The sequence below is a fragment of the Tachysurus fulvidraco genome, chromosome 1 (assembly GCF_022655615.1).
Source record: "Tachysurus fulvidraco isolate hzauxx_2018 chromosome 1, HZAU_PFXX_2.0, whole genome shotgun sequence".
Classification (NCBI taxonomy): domain Eukaryota; kingdom Metazoa; phylum Chordata; class Actinopteri; order Siluriformes; family Bagridae; genus Tachysurus; species Tachysurus fulvidraco.
Genome location: NC_062518.1, coordinates 9,787,424 through 9,810,439, shown reverse-complemented (window position 1 = coordinate 9,810,439; position 23,016 = coordinate 9,787,424). Strand labels below are relative to the sequence as shown.

Here is a 23,016-nt window from a genome sequence, read left to right as displayed (position 1 = left end):
TAAAAATGTATTCTGCCCAAATCATTTGCCAAGTTAATATATGCAAATGTAGTGTAATAACTGTAATAACATTCCGCATAGACCACGCACAGCTCCCTGTGTGACTCGCAGGCAGAGAGTACATGTAGCTCAGTCACTGTGTAAGTGTAGTTAATCATGTTTATGCAGGATGTTGAGTGAAGTATCCAGGGCACATACAAGACCAAAACAGCCTGCAGCGTGTCTTTTGCTTTTGAGGATTGCTGGCTGATGAGAGTAGTATACTTAAAGCGCGGACTGACAGTTGGGATTAAATACACTTTTGGCGCCGAGTCTCCAACCTCAGCAGTGCAGACACAGTGTTGGATTGCGTCGGGTAAAACCAACTGATTTTTTTTCTTCGTGACATGTAGAAACCGGCTCTTTCGACCAGTCTCACACGAGAGTTGTACTAAAGGTGTTTTGAAAAGGCAGGAGCTTCCCCGTAGAACCAGGACGAAGCTATTCTATTTTTACAAGCACCTCTAGAGCAAAATTCATTATGCTCTCTAGTTTCAGCACATGAAGCTAAGCAGTTGGGTATCCTGTAAATATAACTAGTGCTTGCTTAGGGCTTAGGCATGGGGCATAGGTTTGTATAGTTGATCTTGGGTGAGCCTTTGATCCAGAATACGCGTAGAGTCAAGGCGTTGTTGTACGTTGTGTTGCTAGTCAGAACAGCATATGTATTGCAAAGTGAAAAATTGTAAAAATGTGTAAATCATTTAAACTGATACTTTAACAGAACCCGAGCATTTTACATTCTAGCGATTAGAATATTGTACTTAAGGGGAAAAAACAGGTCCATTTTCTTTCTTTCATTATGTACGTTGACTCGGGTGCTGAGATCTGACTTCCTGGTGCTGTTGAGCAGAGCAGAGAGTTCTGGCTTGAAGCCCGAGGTGATCCTGCACTTAGCCAGCACTGGCCCAGTCGCACCCAGGGGAAGGAGAAAGAAGGCCTGTTCTTAGAAGGATCTCTCTGCTGCATGCTAAACAATGCCTTTCCTTTGATTCTCACAGTGCCTGTAGTCACTGAGCCTGCCTGCCCCTCCTTTTCTTAAAGCAGCTCCTCTTATAATTGTCTTGAAGAGACACGCCATTGTAGCTTTTTCTCCAAAATCCAAACTTCAGCAAAAGGCCTTAGCATCGGCCTGAGCTGTGAAATGGGTGGAACAAGTGTGCACTCCAAGTGACTCAGTTTGTTCGAATCAAATATTTGCACTTTGGGGAGTGATTGCCATCCCAGTGGGATTAACATCTCAAATGCAGCTTTAAGCACTGCAGCAATCTTTTACAGAAATACAAATATACATATTGGTCACAAGCATTTCTCTAAGATCTGATATTTTGGGTTGCGATGAATGGAAAGAAATTGAACCTGTTCTAAACTGGTTTTCTGTCCCCGTACAACAGCCAGACAGTTGTAACGTAAATCGTTTGGAGAATTAGTATTTGTTTAATATTTAAAGCCTGTGTCAGCTTTTTATTTTGTGTAATAACGTTGTCTCAGTGTATTAGTACTTGCATGCAACACTGTCAACAGTGTTATTTGCACTGTCACGACTCATTTGTAGCAATGCAATGTACTTGCGCTAAATGAACTTACTGCATAAAATAAGATTGCTTTGTATTTTAAACCATTTCTTTTGTCTTTTTTTTCTTTCCTGTGTTCGTGTGGTGATGCAGCCAGCATGAATGAAGGAGAGGTGGATGGCACAGGAGATGGTAAGTGTGTGTGTGTGTGTGTGTGTGGGTAGAATATTGACATACAGGTAATGTTGTCTCAGGTTACTGACCCTGCTTGTGGCATTCTACACAGTGCACAACCTTCACTAATCCTCTCTTGAACCCAAGCCACTGCAGTATATGAGATGTACATATTTTTTTTTTCTTTTTTTGCCTGCATTTTAAAATACCCTGGGGTTTTAGCTATCTACATAACCACGGTTTTGTTGCTTCCAGGGCTGATGTTGAGTCAGTTCTATTCTGGTGTGATGTTTATTAGTGTCCCCTACTGGCAGGAGAGGTCAGGCACAGGGAGAATGTTTTCTGTCTGTTAATTTATATCTTTTTTTTTTCTTTATCAAATGAAGAATTGATTGCGTGTCTGTTTCTAAAAATGACTTATTTACACACTGAATTAAGTATTTTAGAGAAGGATTATGATGCTTTTTATTTCTGTGCCAGACTGGTCTTCTTGTGGACAAATAGATGTTTTGTTTTTGTTTTTTTTTCTTTCTCTCCCTCCTCTTTTTCTGCAGTTTTCTCTTTCCCTGCTGTTCATAATGAGGAGAGTCTTATAGGTGTGAGTAAGCCATTGCCCAGGCAGCTGTGGGAGGCCAAAAAGGTGAGTGAGTGAATTTATCCGAGCTGCACTTCACTCTTAAAAGTGCATTGTTTATCCAAGTGTTCATCCGGACCTGCAGAATGTCTACAGATTGAGTTATTTTAAAGACGCCTTCAACAAACTTGCAACAAATTGATCTGGCTTGTGTCTTTATTTTAGGCTTTTTTTTTCCCTTTCTAACCATTAGAATAGCTCCTGCTGTAGACACGATAGAGCTGCTGAGCTTTGCCACTTTTCCTTAAACTTTATTACACAAGATTTAAAGCAGAGCAAATCCTTTTAAACATCACTCAGTTCCAATCTTCAACATGTCCTATGGATTGCATTACGCTTTAATTGGGTTTGTGTTATGATCATATTATGAGGCAGGTATTATGCTGTTTCTGTTCTAGCTTACTGGATCTTTATTGTCTTTCACAAAACACGTTTTTCTTGGTTGTATAACTGTCACTTCACAGTATTGCAGCACACCTTAATGCTTTAACCACAGCACTATAATCCAAATCCCACCGTCTGCTGCACTACTCACATTCCCGAGTCACAATCAGCTTGACGGTATAACACTGTTTACTAGATGTGTGTCAGGGCAGCATGCTTGGTTTGTGGGCTGTCTTTTCAAAACATATTCGTATTCACTTTATTATATATAAAAAAAAAGTAAAGTGATTTTTTTTCTTAACTATATGTATAACTATTCTATAACTATATTTATAAAAAATAAAAAAAGAAAGAAAGAGGGAAAAAAAAGCACAAATCACTCATATAACTCTTCTGCTGTTTACATGCAGTTTGTCCATCCTTGTGTTTCGGTTCTCTCTTTTTTTATTTTTTATTATTATTATTATTATTTTTTTATGTATTTATTGTACTCTAAAGTCCTCTGTCATTTGAAATCAGCTGGTTTAATGCTCTGTGGGGTTTTTTTTTTGCGACAGGTTCAGTCCCTTTCATCACGGCCCAAATCTTGCGAAGTGCCTGGTATCAAGTACGTCTGAAGAGCTTTTGCTATAGTTCATGTTACAAACAGTCTTCTATTCTGTTTGCTTCAGCTGATATATGTAAAGCCTGTATCTTCCAAGCCAAGTCTCCCTTGCATGTTTCATGTTATCTGGTTCTCTCTTCTCTGCAGCATTTTCCCATCTCCGGAGCAGAACGTTGGTCTCTCTCACTACCAAGGCACATTAAATACAGGCGGCTCTCTACCGGACCTCAGTAACCTGCACTTCCCCTCTCCTCTTCCCACCCCGCTTGATCCTGAGGAAGGGGGCTATCTTAACCTGAGTGGAGGCAGCAGCACAGGAAACCTGCCCGCTGCCATGATGCACCTTGGAATCGGAAACTCTCCGGGTGAGGTCATTGGGTGTGCGTGTACAAAATGTGGAAAGACGTTGAAATTGGTGATTACACAGCAGAAACCTTTGAAAATTGTCATATGAGATAGATCAAGTCCTAAATTCAAAACTGTTTTGCAGCTCTGTTTGTCGGGAGACTGCAGGATATCTGTGACCGATCCTTGCACAAAATGTACATTTCCTCAGCTGAACTTGGCAGAAGTCATGCTTCACAAGTGCCTTGCTGAACACTCCGCCCTTTGTTTCATGGTTCTTTTAGACATAGTGTGATGAATAAATGCGTCTTGTTCTCAGCACAAGCACATCCGTGCCTAAGAGCAGCCAGAATCTTGCTCTCCTGCCCCCCCACCCCCCAACCCCCTCTTTCACCCATCAATCCAATCCACCCACCGACTTTCCGCTATCTGATTGCTCTCATTCAGTTCAGCTCTCTCTTGAGCTTTGGACCTTCCATTCAGGCCCATGTCTGGGAACTGACTGCACTGTCCAACTGCTCCTGCCAACATCCCCTGAACTGGATACAGGTTGGCTGAATTCCAGAATCACAGTGAACTTTGACCCCTAAATTGGCTTCTCATCAACAGCTCTTTTCTCCCTGTCCTCAGTGGTCCCTCAGCTCACAAACAATCACTCAGTGTGTATGTGAGAGAGGACAGATTGAGACTACAAAGATCCAACATGATCTTAATAAAACATGTTCGCTTTCAGCAAGCTTCCATTAAGGTTTCAGAGCCTTTTGAAGATTTAATGGCTTCTGGATCTATCCTAAGTGAGAACTATGGTTCCTGGACCTTTGTGACCTTTTAAATAAAAAAATAAATTATTTAGGCAGGTTAATTGTTGCAAAAAGCAGAGCAACACTTGTGGTCATTTTTCTATTTACTTAATGTTAACTCTAATTTAATATTTTTTCAGAATGCTGGGGTTGTTCATTACTGCATTTACCACCTGAATAGTTCCTGGTCTATAGAAAATATCCTAAACTAGGTGGATATTATTTGGAGTATTGGAACTGTGGACCAAGATCATTGACTCTAGTTCCTGTAGTGGAAATGCACCAAATGAAACACTACACAATGTACTCTACCACATAGTGTATGATTTTATTTGTTTAAGTGTAATATGGTCTCAAATGGTCCAGTAATGTTTGTTTATTTATTGGAAGTAAAAATTGCTTCCCTGTCAGTGGCACGGTGTCTCACACAGGCAAAAAGTGATAGAATACAATGAATACAATGAATTTTGAAAAACAAATCCCACAACTTGGGCTAATTTAAAAATGGTTTTAGAAGATAAATACTTTATCTGTGTCATAAAACAGAGGGTTTTAAATTTATTTTCTAGTTTGCAATTAAGTTTTTGTGCGGTCTCATCTTTTTTAAGGCCTGTCATCCTCTCTGAGCAACCCCTCCATCCATTCTTCCCTACGCCATTCCTCGCTCTCCAGCCCTCCCACAGGGGGCATGGCCACCTCACCCAGGAGAAGACCAGCTCCCATCAGCCCCCTCACCCTTTCTCCTGGCTCGGAGCAGCGCCGCAGCCTGGGAAAGCAGCTCTCACCCACCATGTCTCCCTCCCTCTCTCCAATCACACAGGTATTACTCTTCCACAGCAGCTCATCAGTATGACCCTGAACTAGGTGGCAAGAGGATATCCATTTACATAGGGCTTTCCAGAAAGTCTGAATAAGTTGAAAATTGCCACCTGTTTGGATACACTGTGCAGACAGGACAAAATTTGTATTGCTCTCTAACAGGGAGTCCCTTTGGACACCAGCAATCTGCCAATGGAGCCGCCTCCTCCCTATCCTCTCTACCAGCAATCTCAGCAGACCATGCAGCAGCAGACGACCCAGTCCCATCAACCCAACCTCCAACAGCACCAGCCTCAGGGAGGACAGCAGCAGCCCGTTTCCCCTCTGCAAAATATTCCTCTGGACTTCAACTCCAGTGTTGTGAGTTCCTATTCCTTAGACTTTTTTCCTCCCATCACCGAAATAGGGTGAGATACAAAGCATTATTACTTTTGCCTTATTTTTATTAATATTTACTTCTACTTTTGATGCAGTAGTTTTGGGGAATCTCTTTTTGTTGCGTATATATAAACCTGCTAGAGAGCAGTTAGTGTGTGTGCGCGTGTGCGTGTTCATAACCTTCAATAAAACATAACGTTAAGGTAGCTAAAACTCTGCATCACTAGATTTATGTACAGATTCATAAACGGACATAAATAGCAAAAGTCACTATTATCTGTGTCTGAGGCTTTTAACTTTTTACTTCTGCATAGCCAAAGTTTTAACTTAAACAATTCATTTTTACAATTAACAATTAATACACTTAAGAACCCTGTAAATTGTTTGAATATTAATTTGTAATATTACGCCGCAAAATGTTACACAGTAAACAAAAAGAAAAAAGAATCTGTGCAACATGGACAATAAAAAGTAACCCTGTTTATCACTCCGTGTTCATCACGCATTTAAGTCAGTACTCAACACTAACTAATAAATTAACACGAGTAACACATAGAGTAGTTTAGTATTTGTGATATGTTCGTAGAATAGTTATTATTTGTTTGTTTGTTTATTTGTTTTTATTTATTTATATTGTGTATGGCTTTTACCTCAAGTATATGATGTGATTTAAGATCTGTTCTCTTTGTCTTCTATTAGCAAAACCACATGGGCGTGTTCTTCAACGATCCGTTCCTGGAGCTGCAGTTCTCCGGTCGCCAGTCTAAGTGTTCAGCTTACCAGGTGCAAACACGCACCCTGTATTTCACATACACAATACAATTCCATCACACATTAAACTGTTCAGTCCTCGTCACAACAACCGTGTCTACTAATGTTCTTGACACGTGGTGCATTTGTCATGTAGATTTATTGATTTAGAAAGTGAATAGGTGATTAATTCCAATTCTGTTTATACTGAATAATCATTGAGCATTACTTGGAGTTCACTCAAAGCAAGAGGCTAATACTAAACAAGAACAAATCTTTACTACAGACAAGAATATCAGTAATCAGAAAAACTATTTGCTAAAAACTTTTCTCCACGTTATTTATTTTTTTTCCTTGTGTCGGCTGTTGGTTAAAACAAGTTTGCACGTTCATTTACAAAGCCAGAGCCTAAAGGCCCGATTCTTTAGAGAGAACTCGTTTTAATGTTAAATTTAGCCGTGCCAGAGCTGATCATTTGTTATTTAGCAGAAACTCGTTTCAAATTTGGATGCTGTGTAAAAGGTATTTTGTGTGTATCCTGTTTGTCATGTAGCAGGACCAGTACAATATGCTGGAGCAGGCCATGAGCTCCATGGCCGGAGGATTTGACCCTTCCTCTAACCTTTACTGCTCACAAGATTCACTAATGGGCCTGAGCGGTAGCCATGGCAACCTGCAGGACCCCTTGCAGATGAAGGCTAACATGCTGTACTCGAACTGTGGAGGTGCAGTGCCCAATATCATACTTACAGGTAACATATGTTACAGAAAAAGGTCCTACAGTCTTAGTTATAAATGTGATGTATTATGTCACGTTGCTTTTTTTTTAGTGACATCTTTCTGTAATATTTAACTGTTTTGTTGGAAAAGTAATGTTCAGACATTGTTTTTGTACTGATGCAATAATGCAATAAGTTATAAAAACATACGATCTTACTAAATGCTTAAATATTGGAGAACACAACAAAGGGAAAAGACGTCCTTCAAACACCGTGTCCGAGCCTGTGTCTAAAACGTATTAAATGATCTCATCACTGGACTTCCGCTTACAGATGAGTCAAGTCATAGCCTGTCGAAGGATATCAGCAACGTGTTGTCAGCTGTGCCTGAGTGCTTCGATTCAGAGGGGGTCTTCCCCCTGGAAGACGAGCTCCGCATTGAACCTCTCAGCCTGGATGGACTGAGCATGCTCAGTGACCCCAACATGGTTCTGCCAGACCCCTCGGTGGAGGACAGCTTCCGCAGTGACAGACTCTGAGGAGCTGCATGTGTGCATGCATAGTCTTTCTCTCTTTCTCTTTTTTTTTCTCTCTCTCTGTCTAACACACAAACTTTCTCAAGACCCTTTGTCCAATGCTGTGTAAAACTGCACCAGCAGAACCCACTCCTGCTTTACACACACAAAGCAAAAACATATGGCCCTTTTTCCCTCACACGCATACACTACAGCTTCATGTACGATTACTAGTGAGATATTCACACGTTTCTGTGACTCACAGGAGCATCGTCTCTCAGGGGCCATTCTCACTCTGTGTTCTCCATCTGCCACTTGAGACAGTGATGACTGTAATATTCACAGTGAGAACACCAAGTGAATTCAGTCTGATTGCTTCATATACCCACACACACACACACACACACACACACACACACACACAGGAAGCCTGATCCAGGACTGAAAAAGATTTTTAATCTTTTAATCTGTGGCCAGTCCCAACATCTGTTAAATCTCCAGCTGGGAATTGATGGAGTCCTCCAGCATTCTGCATTTTTACGAACGGAGAACATGTGTATAAATTTGCATTACATCCGTGAGGGTGTAGTCTTTTTTTTTTCTTTTTTTGTTTGGTAGCGTAATCACCTTGCAGGAGTGACACCAGCAGCACTGTGGTTGTTGTAATTTTGCTCGTTTAATTGTTTCTGACTGCTGCTTATTACAGAGATCCTGTCTAAAATCAAGGTCTCGTATTCAGCCTGACAATCAGCACTGTTAAATGGAGGCAGCTTTACGACACGAGACTTGTCTGACCTGCTCCACCGCATTGCAGGTCTCTAATGGCTATAACCAAATGAATGCGCTATTTTTACATCCAGAAAGCCACGTTTGCTTTCAGGCACGATTGTTAGAAATCAGAAACGGTTTCAGATTGTATGCCAAATAGCAGCCAACCGTGGGGACTGTCCAGCACTGTCCTGTCTGCATTGTGTGGTTGTATAGAGAGAGAGAGAAAGAGAGAGAAAATACACAACAGCATGGTGCATTGTGGAACAGAAGGAGACAGCAATCTGCCTGATCGCAGCTCATATTGATGCACCACATGCACCGTGTCTGTGCACCAGCAGGACGGGTCGAGTTATTTCCCTCCCCTCCAGACTGCCTAGCATGAGCAGTGAATTCTGGCCCTCATAGATATATTTGAAGAGTAAAGAGATGAGGGAATCAGGCTTTTCTGTACAGAGCATTATGATGTTTATTTTTTCGCTTCTAAGGTTTTTTTGTATTGGAAAAAGTTCAATGTTAATCAAAAATACATATGCCTCATAATTTCAAAAAGGGAAAACTGTTTACAAAAAAGTTTAAGACCTAAAGCTTAGAAGTAGAAGTTTAAAGTTTTTATGATTTTGGTATCTTTCTGGTAGAGTATATTTCTATCTTTTCTGGTCCGGTCTGTGAATAGAAGCCCTCTTCATGCTTTTGGCTATGCAGAATTTAATATCAATGTAAACTCAAGGCTGGGAAAAGTCCCAGGTCTTGAGAAAGGAACTATTTTACCTGTATATTTAATACTATATACAAGTTCTATATATTCACTTTATACATTTTATACTGACTTTTATTTTCATTTGTCGATCTGTCAAGCTCTGAATTTAATGTTGGTTTTTTTTTTGTGAACGAATTGTGGTGTTTTTATGAACGCTTGGCCTGCATTCCCTCTGTGGTCAGAATGTTTATTAGTGGACATGGTACACATTAAGCTTTGCGTTTATTGCCGCCTTTGAACATTTTGCACTGATCATCAGAAGGAACTAAATTGCTTTTTAGCTATGGATGTCGCTGTGATTTTGCACATGATGTATGCAAAAAAAAAAAAAGCCTTTTGAATGTATGCACTAATTTTTTTTAATTTTTTTTTACTTTGCCACACTAAGATGACCAACAAATTTTTAAAAGGAATTGTCGCTGCGCAGTAACGTTGCTCAGGAATACGCATGTTTTTGTTACGCTCACTAAATCATATCACGTATCAACAGGTTGGGAAAGCTTTGTTCTATAAGAAGCTTTTTCTTCGAACGGGGATTAAAACGAACATTATTTACAAGATTCTTTTGTAAGATTGTTTTCTGAGGCAATAGCAATACTACGTGTGTACCATGTCCACTTTGATTTTATCAGTGCTCTGTGGTCTGTGCACTTGAAGGGATCTGGGGAGATTTTGTATGTACAAAACCAAGCAAAAAAAAAAATGAATCTACCGACTATCTGCAGTTGAAGATGTGGAGTTATCATTTTTCTTCTTTCATAGCATGGTGCAGATCAGAGGTCAGGATTTCTGCTGCATCTTGCTTTGCATAGCATCCTTTTCTTTTCTTTGTCTAGCTAATAACTCTTCTTCTATGTCTGTCTATCTGTGTCAGCTTTGCGTTTGAAACAGTTTGTATGCAGACTTTAATGTTGACGCTTCTGCACAGTTCAAAAGTTTGGATTCGAGCTCCAGCTATAGAAGAGTCTTTTTTCACAGACGGCACTCGCAGCCTGCTCCTTCTGCTTTCTAGAGGACGTCTCGTCTTCTTCTGCCTTATTGTTGCTGGGCTCTGACCTCGTGACCGTCCCTCTGATTGTACTGTGATGTTTCACCCCTATTCCAAGCCCTGTGCTAAAAATGTTTTCTTTTTAAAAAAAAAACAACATTATATATATATATATATATATATATATATATATATATATATATATATATATATATATATATATATATATATATATATATATATATATATATATACACACTTTTGTTATACTGGTCTGTACTACAATTAATATTAGTAGATATTTTTTGTTTGTAGAGCAGCATTTTTTTCTATTTGTATGATTTTTGGGGGTGTTTTACTGTTTTGTTTTTTTTTTCTTCTTTTTTTTTGTTATTCGACTTTTTTTGAAATGTACAGTTCTGTTATTTAAAAATATTTCTTATTCACTAGTGTTACTATGTTTTGGTTGTTTATTTTTTTTATTATTATAATTTTTTTTTTGTAATATGCCATTTTTAAACATTTATTATAATTTTTTTTTCAGATATTAAAATATTACTACACCATAATGCTTTTGGTTTGTGACCTATAGTGCTTAACATTTGATTTAATATAAACAATAAAACTCTTTGTCTCTCTTTATAAATTGTCAAACGCTCCCTTCTCCGTATCTTCAGCTCCTGATGCTGAATTGAAATGAACTTCATTTTATGAAGGAATCTTTGTCTTTTTTTTTTTTTTTCCCCCTCCTTTGTCTTTCTTTTTGCCAGTAGATGGAGGCAGCGAGATGTACTTCGCTGTTAAGTCAGCCTCAGGAAAAAGAGAACGCAGGATTCACTGTGGAATACTCTGGTGAGGGGGAAAACCTGTCTATCCTTATTTTATGATGTACAACTTCTCACGTCATGCTTTTAATAGATTGGACAGAGATGAACGTATGGAAAATCACAATAATGTAATGTCTTTCAGGCTTTTTTGTTTTTCTGCCTGCATTATTAGTGAGTGAGAAATTCCTTGCTTTCAATAATACAGTTATTTCTCCTCTCTTGCTGGCCCAATACATGCTGCTTTTATTACGTTGTTTATGATGTGAAATATGCATAATAATTAAAGCAGGAGGAAAGCGAGGAGGAAATTCTTTTATGGTTGAAAACGATGGTTTAAATCCTTTCCGTCCTCTCCTTTGAAGTTCCAGCTGTCGTCGGCTTGTCTACATCCGAGCTGTGGAAATTCACTTCATTTATAAAGCCAGTGTACAGAGTTTCTGTCTCATCTTTTTTTTTTTTTCTTCCGGATTGAAAAATACTGTACTGTATGTCAGCTTGACAGAGTAGCGTGCCAGTCGTCTGAATGTGGAGAAATGCCTGAGCAGGTCTGTTATTACTCGTGTGATACAGTCTCCTCTGATAATGGATTCAAATACACTGTAATAACATGGTACGCAGTCAGAGGATGGGCATGATGAGATGATAAGAGTCTGCTATTTACACTCGCACAGCTCAGGAGGCTGAGCACACGGCTAACCTTGTTTTCTCCTTTGGTAGGATATAATCTCCAGTTTCACTTAAATGCTTTGAACTTTATTGCACCCTACTGTGTGTACATTTATTAAAAACAAGCCGATGGCTATGTTTAATCTTTGAAATGGTTGTAATGTTGTTACAACTATTCTGGCACCAAACTGTTTTTGTCCATTTTTTTTTTTTTTTTGTCTGTGACTCCGGTGTGTTTTAGATGACTGACATTATCTTCTATTGTGAGCCTTCGAGGGAATTTGTTGGAGGATTTGTTTCACTTCACATCTCTCCACTGATGAAAGTAACCCTCCCCTTGAACTCTCCTGGGAACTTGGAGAGGTGCGTTTTATCAAGCAAGTCCTTCTTTGGCTATGGGAGGCTTAGTGAGAGCCGTTAAAACTAGAGGAAGAAAGCTGTTTGACAGCTCAGACCTTGAGTCAGGCTCAGGATTGTAAATCTCCAGACTTACAGTAATCCTCTGGTTTTTAGTAAACAGTACAATTTTTTTTTGGTAATTACCACAATAGGCTTTTTTTTCTTTTCTTTTTTTAAACTGAGGCAAGTAAACCTTGAACGGTGTGCGTTATCATATGACATAGTTTCCTTACTGTACAGGAGGAGTGATGCTTTATTACTCTTTAGTGCAGTTCAGGCCTTCAGGAGTCTTGAGATTTAGTAATTGTGTAATTGCTGTTTGTCGTCATTAGACGTTCTGTCTGAGTTCTGTTGTGTCTTTAAATTAAGCAATTCATCAGCACGTTTTAAGCCCTTTGAAACAAAAGGTTTCAGTGGATGACAATAAGTGAATCGTTCCTTGATGAAGAATTGTGTGGGTTTTAAATACATCAGTAAAGTGTAGGAAAGCTGTGTATTTCTTCTTCACTTTGTAAATCTACTCGTTAAGACCTTTGGCTTGTTCGCTGCAGGGGTTTAGCACTGACCTGATGACTTTAGACTCTAATTAGTGTTTCTCATGGACTTCTCATGCCCTATTAACCTTGTGCTACATTACAGCATCGATCCCAGACCTCTTCTTTTCACTTCAATGTCCTTTCAAATCTCATTCCTAACCATCATCACCAGCGCTACCTTTAGGTTTGGATTTCTAACATTTTCTTAAGCACATCCTTTGTCCTCTAAACTTTCTCACACACACTTTACATTTCCAATCACACACATTCCACTTCCTGTACTTTTTCCACTCTTTTCTAACCCCTGGAATATATCCTACTGTATCTTTATGGGGAAACTTTACTGCCTGTGTCTAGCACTGCTTATTTTCAGGATTTAAATTGCATTCGCTTCCATCTACTGAAGGAACAATGTTATAAAATACTTGACAAAAGAACTTTAGCCCTAATGTAGAGCAGTGAAGTCTGTGTGCCTAAACAAGCAGAATTCAGTGTAGAGAAATACAAAGATCCTAGATATTGTGTCATAAGGTAGATCTGCAATGTTTTACAGAAGGAATGAAGACACTGAGACATCTGGACGTGGGATTCCACGAATAAGTAGACAAGACAATGAAGCACATTGTGAAATATGGATAAATGTATCCAGGACAAAAAGATCATACATATTTTTAGCTGCCTGGCTACATGTAAGCTCGATAGACTTGCAGTCCCCAGCTTTCTTCTAAACTTATTCCTATCTACAGGCAATCTACAGATTTTATTTGGTATATTTAATTCATTCTACATCAGATCAGATGATCTAGTCAAGTGGGATTCTGGGAAATAAGCTTGTGGGTCCGAGCAGCTTTCACGTGCTTGGTGAGTGAGCTAATGGATTTATGATTTGTCCCCCTTCTTTGTATCGTGAAGTTCTCTGTGCTCAGTATCCAGAGCAGCAGATTGTCCGTTTCTTGTGACTTTGAATCCACAACTTCTCGCTCACTTCAGTGCTCCAGATGCTCCAGGCATCACGCCTGATTTTCAGGGTCACTGCAATCTGAGCTCTCTTCTGATGAACGGCATTTCCTTCTTCAGAAGTCTGAGCGTGAAGTAAACTGTTCCTGATTTACATCCAGTGTCCCGATGTGCTGCAGATTTTGTTAATCGTAAGTCGTCCAGTCGTATAAACACCAGAGCGAGAGGGACCCACTGAGTTTGCGTGTATGTTTACACATTATTTTTTTGTTTTCAGAGTTCAGATGGTTAGTACTGTAGATGGATCAGAACTGCTTCTTTAAAGATGTCTGTTCTGATACTTCAACATCTGCTCTCTGTGCTGTAATTATAGAAGAATATTGGGATTTTCATCATAAAACTAATAAACATTCATAATGTTTAATAGCTTGAATCAGGCTTTGACTTCCTTCAAATAAATAAAGTGGATGTCTTCTGCTACTTGAGTGAAATGAGTACAGGCTTCCTTGGGGGGAAAAAGAAAGGATTACACTGAGAGTTCAGAAAGCTTTTCAAAGGAGAACCCAGTTGCTGTTATAGTCAGTAATTGATATTAGTCTCGTCTTGTACCTTTAGAGTGAAGCCTCACTGCAAACTTCTTCTGAATGATCACCTTTATGAGATGATGAATCATTCCTCTCCTGATGGGTGTGATCTCATCCAGGCTGATCCTGCCCCTGTCTCCAGGACACGAGCGTGAATATGATCACGTTCTCAACACAGTTAAGTGTTTTGGGAGATTCTGGTGTCGTGTTAGACGATGCCCTCCACTTCAATCATTATGATTCAATGAATTGATGTCACGGTGTAGTGAAGCTCATGGCTTGTGGTGACAAAATCTTAATAGGATGCTTCGTTTAGGTCGAAGAGGTCCGTTTTATTTGACTGTATCTCAAACATGAAAACTTGTCATTCTACATAGAGCTGAATTCCAAAATTTACTTCCAGAGCTTTACATGGTGCTAGAATTACTAAGTATTTTTTAGTTTGTTTTTAACTTCGAGATTTTAAAAAAATTTGTTCATTATTTTTCAGGCTTTTCTTAATCTGATGGTGATTTATTTTTTCCCCATATGTGGTGATATCGGTTTTGAGTGTACGTTATGCATCACACAGATGAGATATTATAGAATCACCAATGCATCATATGGGCATATGTTAGAGATTAATTATTATTAATACCTGCCTGCTGTTGAGGTAGGACACACACACATGTACATGTTGATACACCGAGATGGAAATTCTAACAAAGAATTTGCATACCATGCTCCTGATTAAAAACTTTTGCTTAACCATCAACTCAATGTAACTTCATAAAGAATTACTGACACACCAAAAGTCACACAAAACCTTGTGTGATATCTCAGGAATGAGCGGATGAATGTTTGTAGAATTTAAATTGGTTAAAATGATTATTTATGTCGAGGGCATACACTTCCATGATGTTCAGTGTTTTGCTTCCTGACGCTAACGAGCCGTTTTTATTCGCCGTTTTGTTCCTGTTTTTCACATAATATGATGTATGCTGTGTTTAGTTTCTGATCGGATGTCTGTTGTTAAGCAGCTATACTGTACATAACATTCTAACACCACATCATTACACGCTGTACACATTTGGCACCGCAATGTACAATTGGAGCAGAGTTTCATAACCCCAGGTCAAAAAGTAGTGCTAACCTGCAGCTTCTAAATTCTGTGTGTGAAACATTCCACTACCTGGGGTTGAAAGCAGGGATTAGAATGATAGCACGGGGTTGAGCACGGTGTGAAAAGCCCTATTCATCGTCACTTAAATGCATTGTCTAATATTCTAATATTCACACAGACGTCTGCTCTGGAAGCTCTGGAAGCTGTGCCAAGCTGAAACAGACAGTTACAATGAAGCATCATCTTCCACTTGAGATTTACTTCTGTTAGTGGTTTGTGGTAAATTATGCGCATTTCACAATGTGTCTTGTGGAAAGTCTGTTTACTCGCTTCTAAAGTTACCCAGAAATGTTTTATGTTCCTCTGCCACCTTTGATGACCTCAGAACTCTGTGAGGAGCAACATTCCTGTGTGTTTTCCTGGACTTGTTTTCCAGCACTTATCCTAAATTGAGTTAAAATCCTTCAGCTTTATCTCATTACGATAAACATGTTCTGCTGTTTGTCGCCTCATGACCTCATTGACTAACAGGGTTATTGAGTTACACTGTACATACACAGTAGACCAACAGTGTCCAATCTTATCCCCAAAGGGCCAGTGTGGGTGCAGGTTTTTGTACCAACCAAGCAGAAGCCACACCAGATTCCACCTGTTTAATCAGTTGTTCTTGGCATTTAGTAGACTCTGGTGTGGCTTCTACTTGGTTGGAATGAAAATCTGCACCATACCGGCCCTTTCCGGATAAGATTGGAAACCACTGCAGTAGACACTCGTTGAGTAAATAGAGCAGTGATGCTGTGCTTCTGGGCTTTGTTTTTTTATTTTTTTATTTATTTAAGCGATCTCTTATTTGCCTGGTATGATTAACTTTATTCCACACGAGTACACAACTCTCAGATAGACCCTGTGCACTCTACACCCCAAGATACCCACTGGTTTATTTTGGTACCACTAACCCTCATCTGAATCCGGTTCGGTGGTGTTTATTTGACATCTACAAAGGAAACAAGGTTAAGTTGAATTATTGTTCAACTTAACCTTGCTCTATCTTCTCAGAGCAAGGCTAGGCAACATTTGCACACCAGCTTGCAAAGGAAACTTTTTGTTTTCACAGGATTTAAAGAGCATTTTAAATGCCATATGTGGGCTAAATGGCATTAAGATGCACATATTCTTAATGTTTGTCAGAACATGAAATGTTTTGCACCCTTACGACACATTTACAGTCTGTTCTGCCCTGATGTTTGTGCATATTTTGACACAAAGGCAGAGGGAAAACATCTGTTCCCTAGTAGGATTTCACACTGTCAGTTTTTTCAGCTACCATTCAGCTGTTCTGTAGTTTAGCTAGACTTTTAGCTCATGATGCCTAGAGATGAATTCCCATTCACGCAGAGTTTACTGACTATAATTACTATTATAATTATAATATACTATTACTGTCTGTAATACTAAGGTAATTCTCATTTATTACAACATTTTTATTAAAATGAGATTTTAAACTTAGCTATATACTATTGACATCTGTACAGATACATATGTATCAGCTGTTATTTTTGGAAAAAGACCACATCTGGCTCCTGATACACATGGATACTATGTAGAGAGGGACAACACAGTCCATCAGCAGAGAAAACCCAGTGTGTCATTTTTATCATGAAACCTGAAAGCAAAAAGTCTTCACTGTCCGGATGACGCTCGTGTGGTTGAGCACTTAAAGGGACAACATCATACATATTAAATAAACTTTTAACGAATGCTTTATGATAAAGATGTTAATACAATATGTTTTCATTTGTTAAATAACTTCCTTTTTAAATCCATTTATTATTAGTCTGCATATAAATCCCTCTTTGGTCCAGAACGTGAATCAACACCTTCTGACCAATCAGAAACAAGAACTCAATGCTGTACAGTAGTATTTAAATGTACTTTAAATATACAGAAAGAACTGACTGGACAGATAAACAAACAAAAGAAGACAAAATGAGACCAGATTTGTAAGATCTAACCGGAAGGGTTAACGAAAAACTGCACTTAATTATCTAGTCAGCTAATCACGCAGTGCATAAAATCACGCAGATACGAGTTAAAAGCTTTGTTCGTGTTCACAGACGGCTTTGACCATGGCATGGTCGTGTCTGAGGTTTGACTATTTCAGAAATTGCTGATCTGGAATTTTAACACATTACCTAGAATGGTGTGAACATCAAAAATCATCCTTCTTGTTACTGTAGTGAGCAGAAAAGCATCTCATCTTGCTTTCCAGCCATAAACTGTAATTTAAGACTCTAAAACTGGACAGTTGAAGACTGGAAAAAGATTTTAAAAAAAAAGAGAGCATCACACTGTGCCATTGTGATGAGAATCAATGTTGTTCACGTAACCTGTCAGTGACTGACTTCAGCATTCATAACAAAAAAGCCGATTTAATGTTGCTTAAATTGATGACTTGATCGATAAGGGTATTTGGGTCACAAATTGGTAACACGTCTTCAATATAAGTAGAATTCAATAGTTTTTTCTTATGAATGCGGAGTTCTCTCACTCATGTAGGAGGATATGTGTACTTAGAGCTGCTAGAGTCATTGATTAATCATGTATGTACTTTATATTAGCCTGGATGTTTGTCTGCAAAACTAAACAGCTGATGTTAACCAGCATGAAGTCAGGCACCGAGGAATGTTCGTGACAGTAAGTACCAAGTTGCCTCAGTTTAAAAGAGCATTGGTTTATAAACCCTTACAGTTAACATGCACAGTTTATAAACCTGCGGATGTGTGTGATCGGTAAGTGCGACTGCTTGTTGAGGTGATTCATGCCTGTTTATGTATATAAATGAGACTTTTTCATCACTGTAGTTCACTAAATCAAACTAGGCATTTATCATATTCCAACAGTTTATTTTCCACAGTTATTGAATGGCAGGATGCGTGGGAGTTATGTGACATGTGTTTTCTGCTCTTCCTGCTGATAGATAATGTATTTTAAAAAGCATATCAGAGTGAACTTGCTGATATGGTGTCAAGTCTCTTATCCACGTCCTCTCTGCCTGCAGTATGCCTATGGTAAAACCAGAGAGAGATGGAATGTGTGTCCTGATTCTCTTTTTCCTTCCACTGATATCCTGTAACTATAAACGGTAAACAATGCTGTAATGAAAGACCATAAAAAGCACATTCAGTGAAGACAGTTAGTCAGATATTTTGCAGTTTATCTTAAAAGTAATACTAATACTACTCTAAAATTGAACAAAATAAAATAGATATTTTTTTGGAACAGTTATAACTGTTATTACAGGGGGTTTGTGGTAGCTTAGTGGATAAGGTGTTGGAAGGTTGTTGGTTCAAATCCCAGGTGTTACCTTATTTAATCGCTTTTGTTACTTGTGATCATGAAATACACAAAATGTCTTGTTGATATAAATATTTTAAACGTTTTGCTTTCTTTTCTCAGTTACCGATTCTCAGCTCTTTCTATTAGTCTCCTGAGACAGACTCAAATATAATATATAATATAGTATAACTGCAGCCTTGGCAGTAGCATCTCCAGATATCACACACAGACCAGCTATGACATGAATGTTTATCTGAAAATGTGTCAGGATTACGAGCTGAAACGTGGGCTCCATGCTCATGTTGAAACAGTCAGCTTGTGCGGGAAGCATGGTGAGAGATGGTGAGAGATGTTGGCACGTTACTGAAAGGATTCTGGATGTGGACTCACAAAGTGAGGACATCTGTCAATGTCAGAGTCTGGAGGATTAGTACTGCAGCCGAGCAGGTTCTCTGTACATCTGAGAATGACTAACAGACCGTTGTAGAACAGCTCGGATTCTGGATCTTCAGAAGCTCAGCGTAGTTCTGTGTCACAAAGAGTTATGAGAGAAACCGTGAACGTATAAAGCATTTTATTTTACTGCCAGTGTACACTTAAAGGAGGGATACTTCAACTTTTCTCCAAGGGCAGTTTAAAATATCTCTCTCATACACACACTACGGCTATTTTCACATTAAGTCTGAATACCTGAGTCAACGCTCAGAACTGATTCTGGCCGCAGTCATACAGTATTTTTATATCAACATCAACATCATAACTCACGCATGTAACAGGTAACAGGAAGTAACGTGTCAATAACATTACAATATTCATGTGGTGCTGAGCATGGATAACTTTCACACCTGATTTGGACCACACCAGGGTTTGGTTTGTTCCAGTGACCTCCTGGGCTCAAAAACAGAATTCACACTTCAGAAAATGAACCAAAATCTTGGCTCATACCGTCCAGAGTCTGAGAAACAAAAACGAAAATGTGAAAACCATCTTCAGGTAAATGTCTGATGATTACTGTATTACTGTAACTTTTCCCTCGGAACACATATTCCCATATTTTAAAAGCCCAATTTTGCCATTACACAAATAGCGTTAATATCATATACAGATGAGATCATAAAAGCATCAGCTTTATTGATGTAATTCAGTAGCCATCCTTAGAGTTATACCACAGTTTTATGTGTTAATAACATGTGCAATCCATGATTAGGTTCTAAAATGCTGGTGTTGTATTCTGTTACCTTCTTTTACTATTATTCCAAATTTAACACACACAAATCTAATTCTTAAGTCCGTATCAAAAACACTGACGTATAAAACCATCTTCTTGTCTTTGTGCCCTGACTGGTGTTTGTCCAACATATTTGCAATTAAAGACTGTGTCGTGTCTCAACCTTTTCCCATTCCTTAATTCCTCATCACCTTGCAGTGATAAAGTAGGGCCCTGCTTTTATTCCAAAGCTCACGGCTAATCGTGGCTATATTTCTGTCACCTGAGACATGATCCGTGTTTATCTCCAGCGTAACAGTGCATCAGAAAATATTCATCTGTTCAGATATTGGTGTCGATATTCAGCTGTTACTGAATTTTATACCAAATAGAATCCGTAAGCTGTTATACTCTTACTCATCCTGATAATATGCAGCTGCACAGTCATTTCTGTGAATTCTGTTGATAAGAATCATATTAGTCTGAAGCGTGCTTGTTGAGGAGCCTAAAGATGTTATACACTTGCTACAGAAAACGTCTGTGCAAGCTTGAACAGGCCAGAGGAGGCCCGGGTGTCTCAGCAATCACTCTCTAGTGAAATGCTTCAAGCACTTAACCTTGTTTTCGGAAAAAAAGGGCCTTCTGAGGATTGACGTGACAATGCTCAGTGTGCAGTTGATGGTGAATTAAGGCTGATATGGTCTATTTTAGGAATGGTTTCCATGGCTGGAGATCAGGCATGTCTGAGGATTTGCTGGAACAGCTGCCAAACACTGCCCACTGGCCGAGCCATTGTTGTGGTGTTTACAGTCAGAAGTGAAATATATCAGCCAGGCATGTCACTGATTTCTACTAATAGCTACTGACTATCTAGAAAAACTGATTCATAATAGTGCCTCTCCTTTGTCCTTTGCCAGATTAACCTTTCTGGGAAGTAAAGAATGTTATCTTGTGTGTCAGATTCACTCTTTAGTTCAGATGCAGCAAAAAACAAACAAAACAAAAAACAGTGCTGAATTAACACAGTGTTCAGCATGAGACAAATAATAACCTGAACAATAAACTGTAAATAAATAAAATAATTAGTGGCTTCTCATCACGTTTTTAAAAGTCCACTATGTTCATCATTTTCAGTAATACTGAGGTTTTACTTTGGTCCTGACTCTTGTACGACCCAAAATTCCATGAAAACATAAAAACATATAAGTAGTGTGGACAAACACAACACACCTCGTTTCTCTCGTTAAACAATACCGTTTAAACGGGGCGTGCTTAGTATCGCTGAGGTTGCCAGATTGATATGTTTACTCCTTATTTGTAATATGTTTAACCACGTGCTGAAAAAGACTGGAAACTTGTCTGTCCTGTCCGTACTTCAGAGGTGTTATCCAGGTACTCCAGTTTCCTCCGTTAGTCTCTGCTGGACATGCGCTGTGGGCTCATTGGCATCTCCAAATAGTCTGCAGTCTCTCTCTCTCTCTCTCTCTCTCTCTCTCTCTCTCTCTCTCTGTGTGTACGTGCACTCTGTTCACCCTGTCTAAATGGATGGATAAATTAAAAAATTGACTCATATCTGAATGGTAGTCTCTCTCTCTCTCTCTCTCTCTCTCTCTCTCTCTCTCTCTCTCTCTCTGTGTGTGCGCGCGCGCGCGCTGTTCACACTGTTTAAATGGTGTGTGTGTGTGTGTGTGTGTGTGTGTGTGTGTGTGTGTGTGTGTTCACCCTGTTTAAATGGATGGATGAATGGAAAAGACTCATGTCTGACTGGTAGTCTGTCTGTATGTCTCTCTCTCTCTCTTTCTGTGTGTGTGTGTGTGTGTGTGTGTGTGTGTGTGTGTGTGATGTGTAGTGTGTGTGTGTGCGCGTGCACACACACGGTTCAGCCTGTTTAAATGGATGGATGAATGGAAAAGACTCATCTCTGACTGGTACATATTCATTCATTCATTCATTCATTCATTCATTCATTTATCCTGTCTATCATGACAACACTGGGAGATAAGAGAAACCTGGAGGCAATGTATACAAACACATGGAAATCCTACACACAAAACATCAGATTCATAAATATAGACATAAATTGATGAATAAAATGTCATTCCTTCCCCCAAGCTCGCCGTTTTGTTTCTGTGTTTTACTTCTCTTCTAATTTTACCCAAAAACTATCCTGACTAATGACCTAATCTGTGGTTTGCACTGTTTGTGTCTCTCGGAAGGTGATATTTTTGATATCTGGCAACCCTGAGTCGAGCTGAGTGGAAGTGAGCGGAGTCTCAGGTGAGGAGCAGCGGCGCAGCAAACCGCGTGTCACAAGCTGCAGGTAAACTTGTACAGATTAAGCGTTTACCAATGACTTTGTCAGAACTTTCATTGCTTTATTTCTACTACTAACTCCCGTTTAACTCTTTTAAAGCGTTTTTGTTAATGATTTTATACGGAGTTCCTTTCAGTTCATCATTAATTCCATATATCTCTAAAATATCTCTAATATTTCTATGTCTAAATAAATGTATTGCTGTATTTTTAATTGTATTATTGTTGTTGTTGTTGTTGTTAACGTCTCATTTCCCCAAGTGATATCCATAAGCCAGTCCCAATGAGCATTATAAAGAGAATCAGCTTCTTCAAAGCACCACCAGATCCATGTGGTGATCACCAGGAGATCCACTGGTGATGATGGAAAGAGATCTGGTCGTGCTCCATTTAAAGTCAACGTGCCATCGGATTTCCATAAATCACCTGCTTGTTGTCAGTTGAAGGTGGAATTTAGAGTTGTTCTGCCTGGATAAAGAGCATCTGGAACCCCAACCAAAGAAAAAAACCCACAAGGATGCTTTTCTTCTAAACACTTTCAGCATAGACCCTTGTACTGGATTTTACACATTTCTGTGCACCCCAGATGTGCGAAGATGTTGGACTTTGGGTCTAGATCACAACCATGCAGAAATAAAATTATTTCACCTCTAATGGGTCTGTTATGGATGTAATGAAGAACACTTTGTGCTTGAGAATAAACACCACTGAGGGATTCCTAATTCAGATGTGTGGACGTTTAGTGACTTTGTGATTAACCTGACGAGGAGCTAGGATGCCAAAGCAGCACTGCAGGTAAGTGTACAGTATTAAAAAGCGCTTGGGATTTGATTGTACTTTAATTAAATGGCTTTGAGTGCATAAGTGAATAGAGGTGGAGCACCGAGCATCAATCCAG

The 23,016-nt window shown here is 39.1% G+C and overlaps 1 protein-coding gene and 1 long non-coding RNA gene across 10 annotated transcripts in view; one reads left to right on the top strand and one right to left on the bottom strand.

Annotated features, from left to right (window-relative positions):
* crtc3 (CREB regulated transcription coactivator 3) overlaps positions 1–23,016 on the top strand; it is a 62,773-nt gene that overhangs the window by 20,833 nt on the left and 18,924 nt on the right. For 5 of the 9 annotated variants that reach the window (XM_027137150.2, XM_027137153.2, XM_047815517.1 and 2 more), the window contains 11 exons: positions 1,707–1,745; positions 2,282–2,367; positions 3,303–3,352; positions 3,497–3,714; positions 5,103–5,314; positions 5,476–5,673; positions 6,391–6,474; positions 6,995–7,193; positions 7,494–11,043; positions 22,022–22,125; positions 22,380–22,618. In XM_027137150.2, the coding sequence (XP_026992951.1) occupies positions 1,707–1,745; positions 2,282–2,367; positions 3,303–3,352; positions 3,497–3,714; positions 5,103–5,314; positions 5,476–5,673; positions 6,391–6,474; positions 6,995–7,193; positions 7,494–7,699 (1,292 nt within the window). In that variant the 3' untranslated portion in view covers positions 7,700–11,043; positions 22,022–22,125; positions 22,380–22,618. Of the gene's footprint in view, positions 1–1,706; positions 1,746–2,281; positions 2,368–3,302; positions 3,353–3,496; positions 3,715–5,102; positions 5,315–5,475; positions 5,674–6,390; positions 6,475–6,994; positions 7,194–7,493; positions 11,044–21,178; positions 21,198–21,714; positions 21,734–21,840; positions 22,126–22,379; positions 22,914–23,016 lie in introns of those variants that run through there. The other 4 variants (XM_027137152.2, XM_047815518.1, XM_027137156.2 and 1 more) reach the window with 4 other exon arrangements.
* Positions 18,988–21,175, bottom strand: LOC113636817. The gene is made up of 3 exons (XR_007141528.1): positions 21,036–21,175; positions 19,444–19,553; positions 18,988–19,125 (listed from the first exon to the last, which is right to left on the bottom strand). It is a non-coding gene; the product is annotated as an uncharacterized LOC113636817 (long non-coding RNA).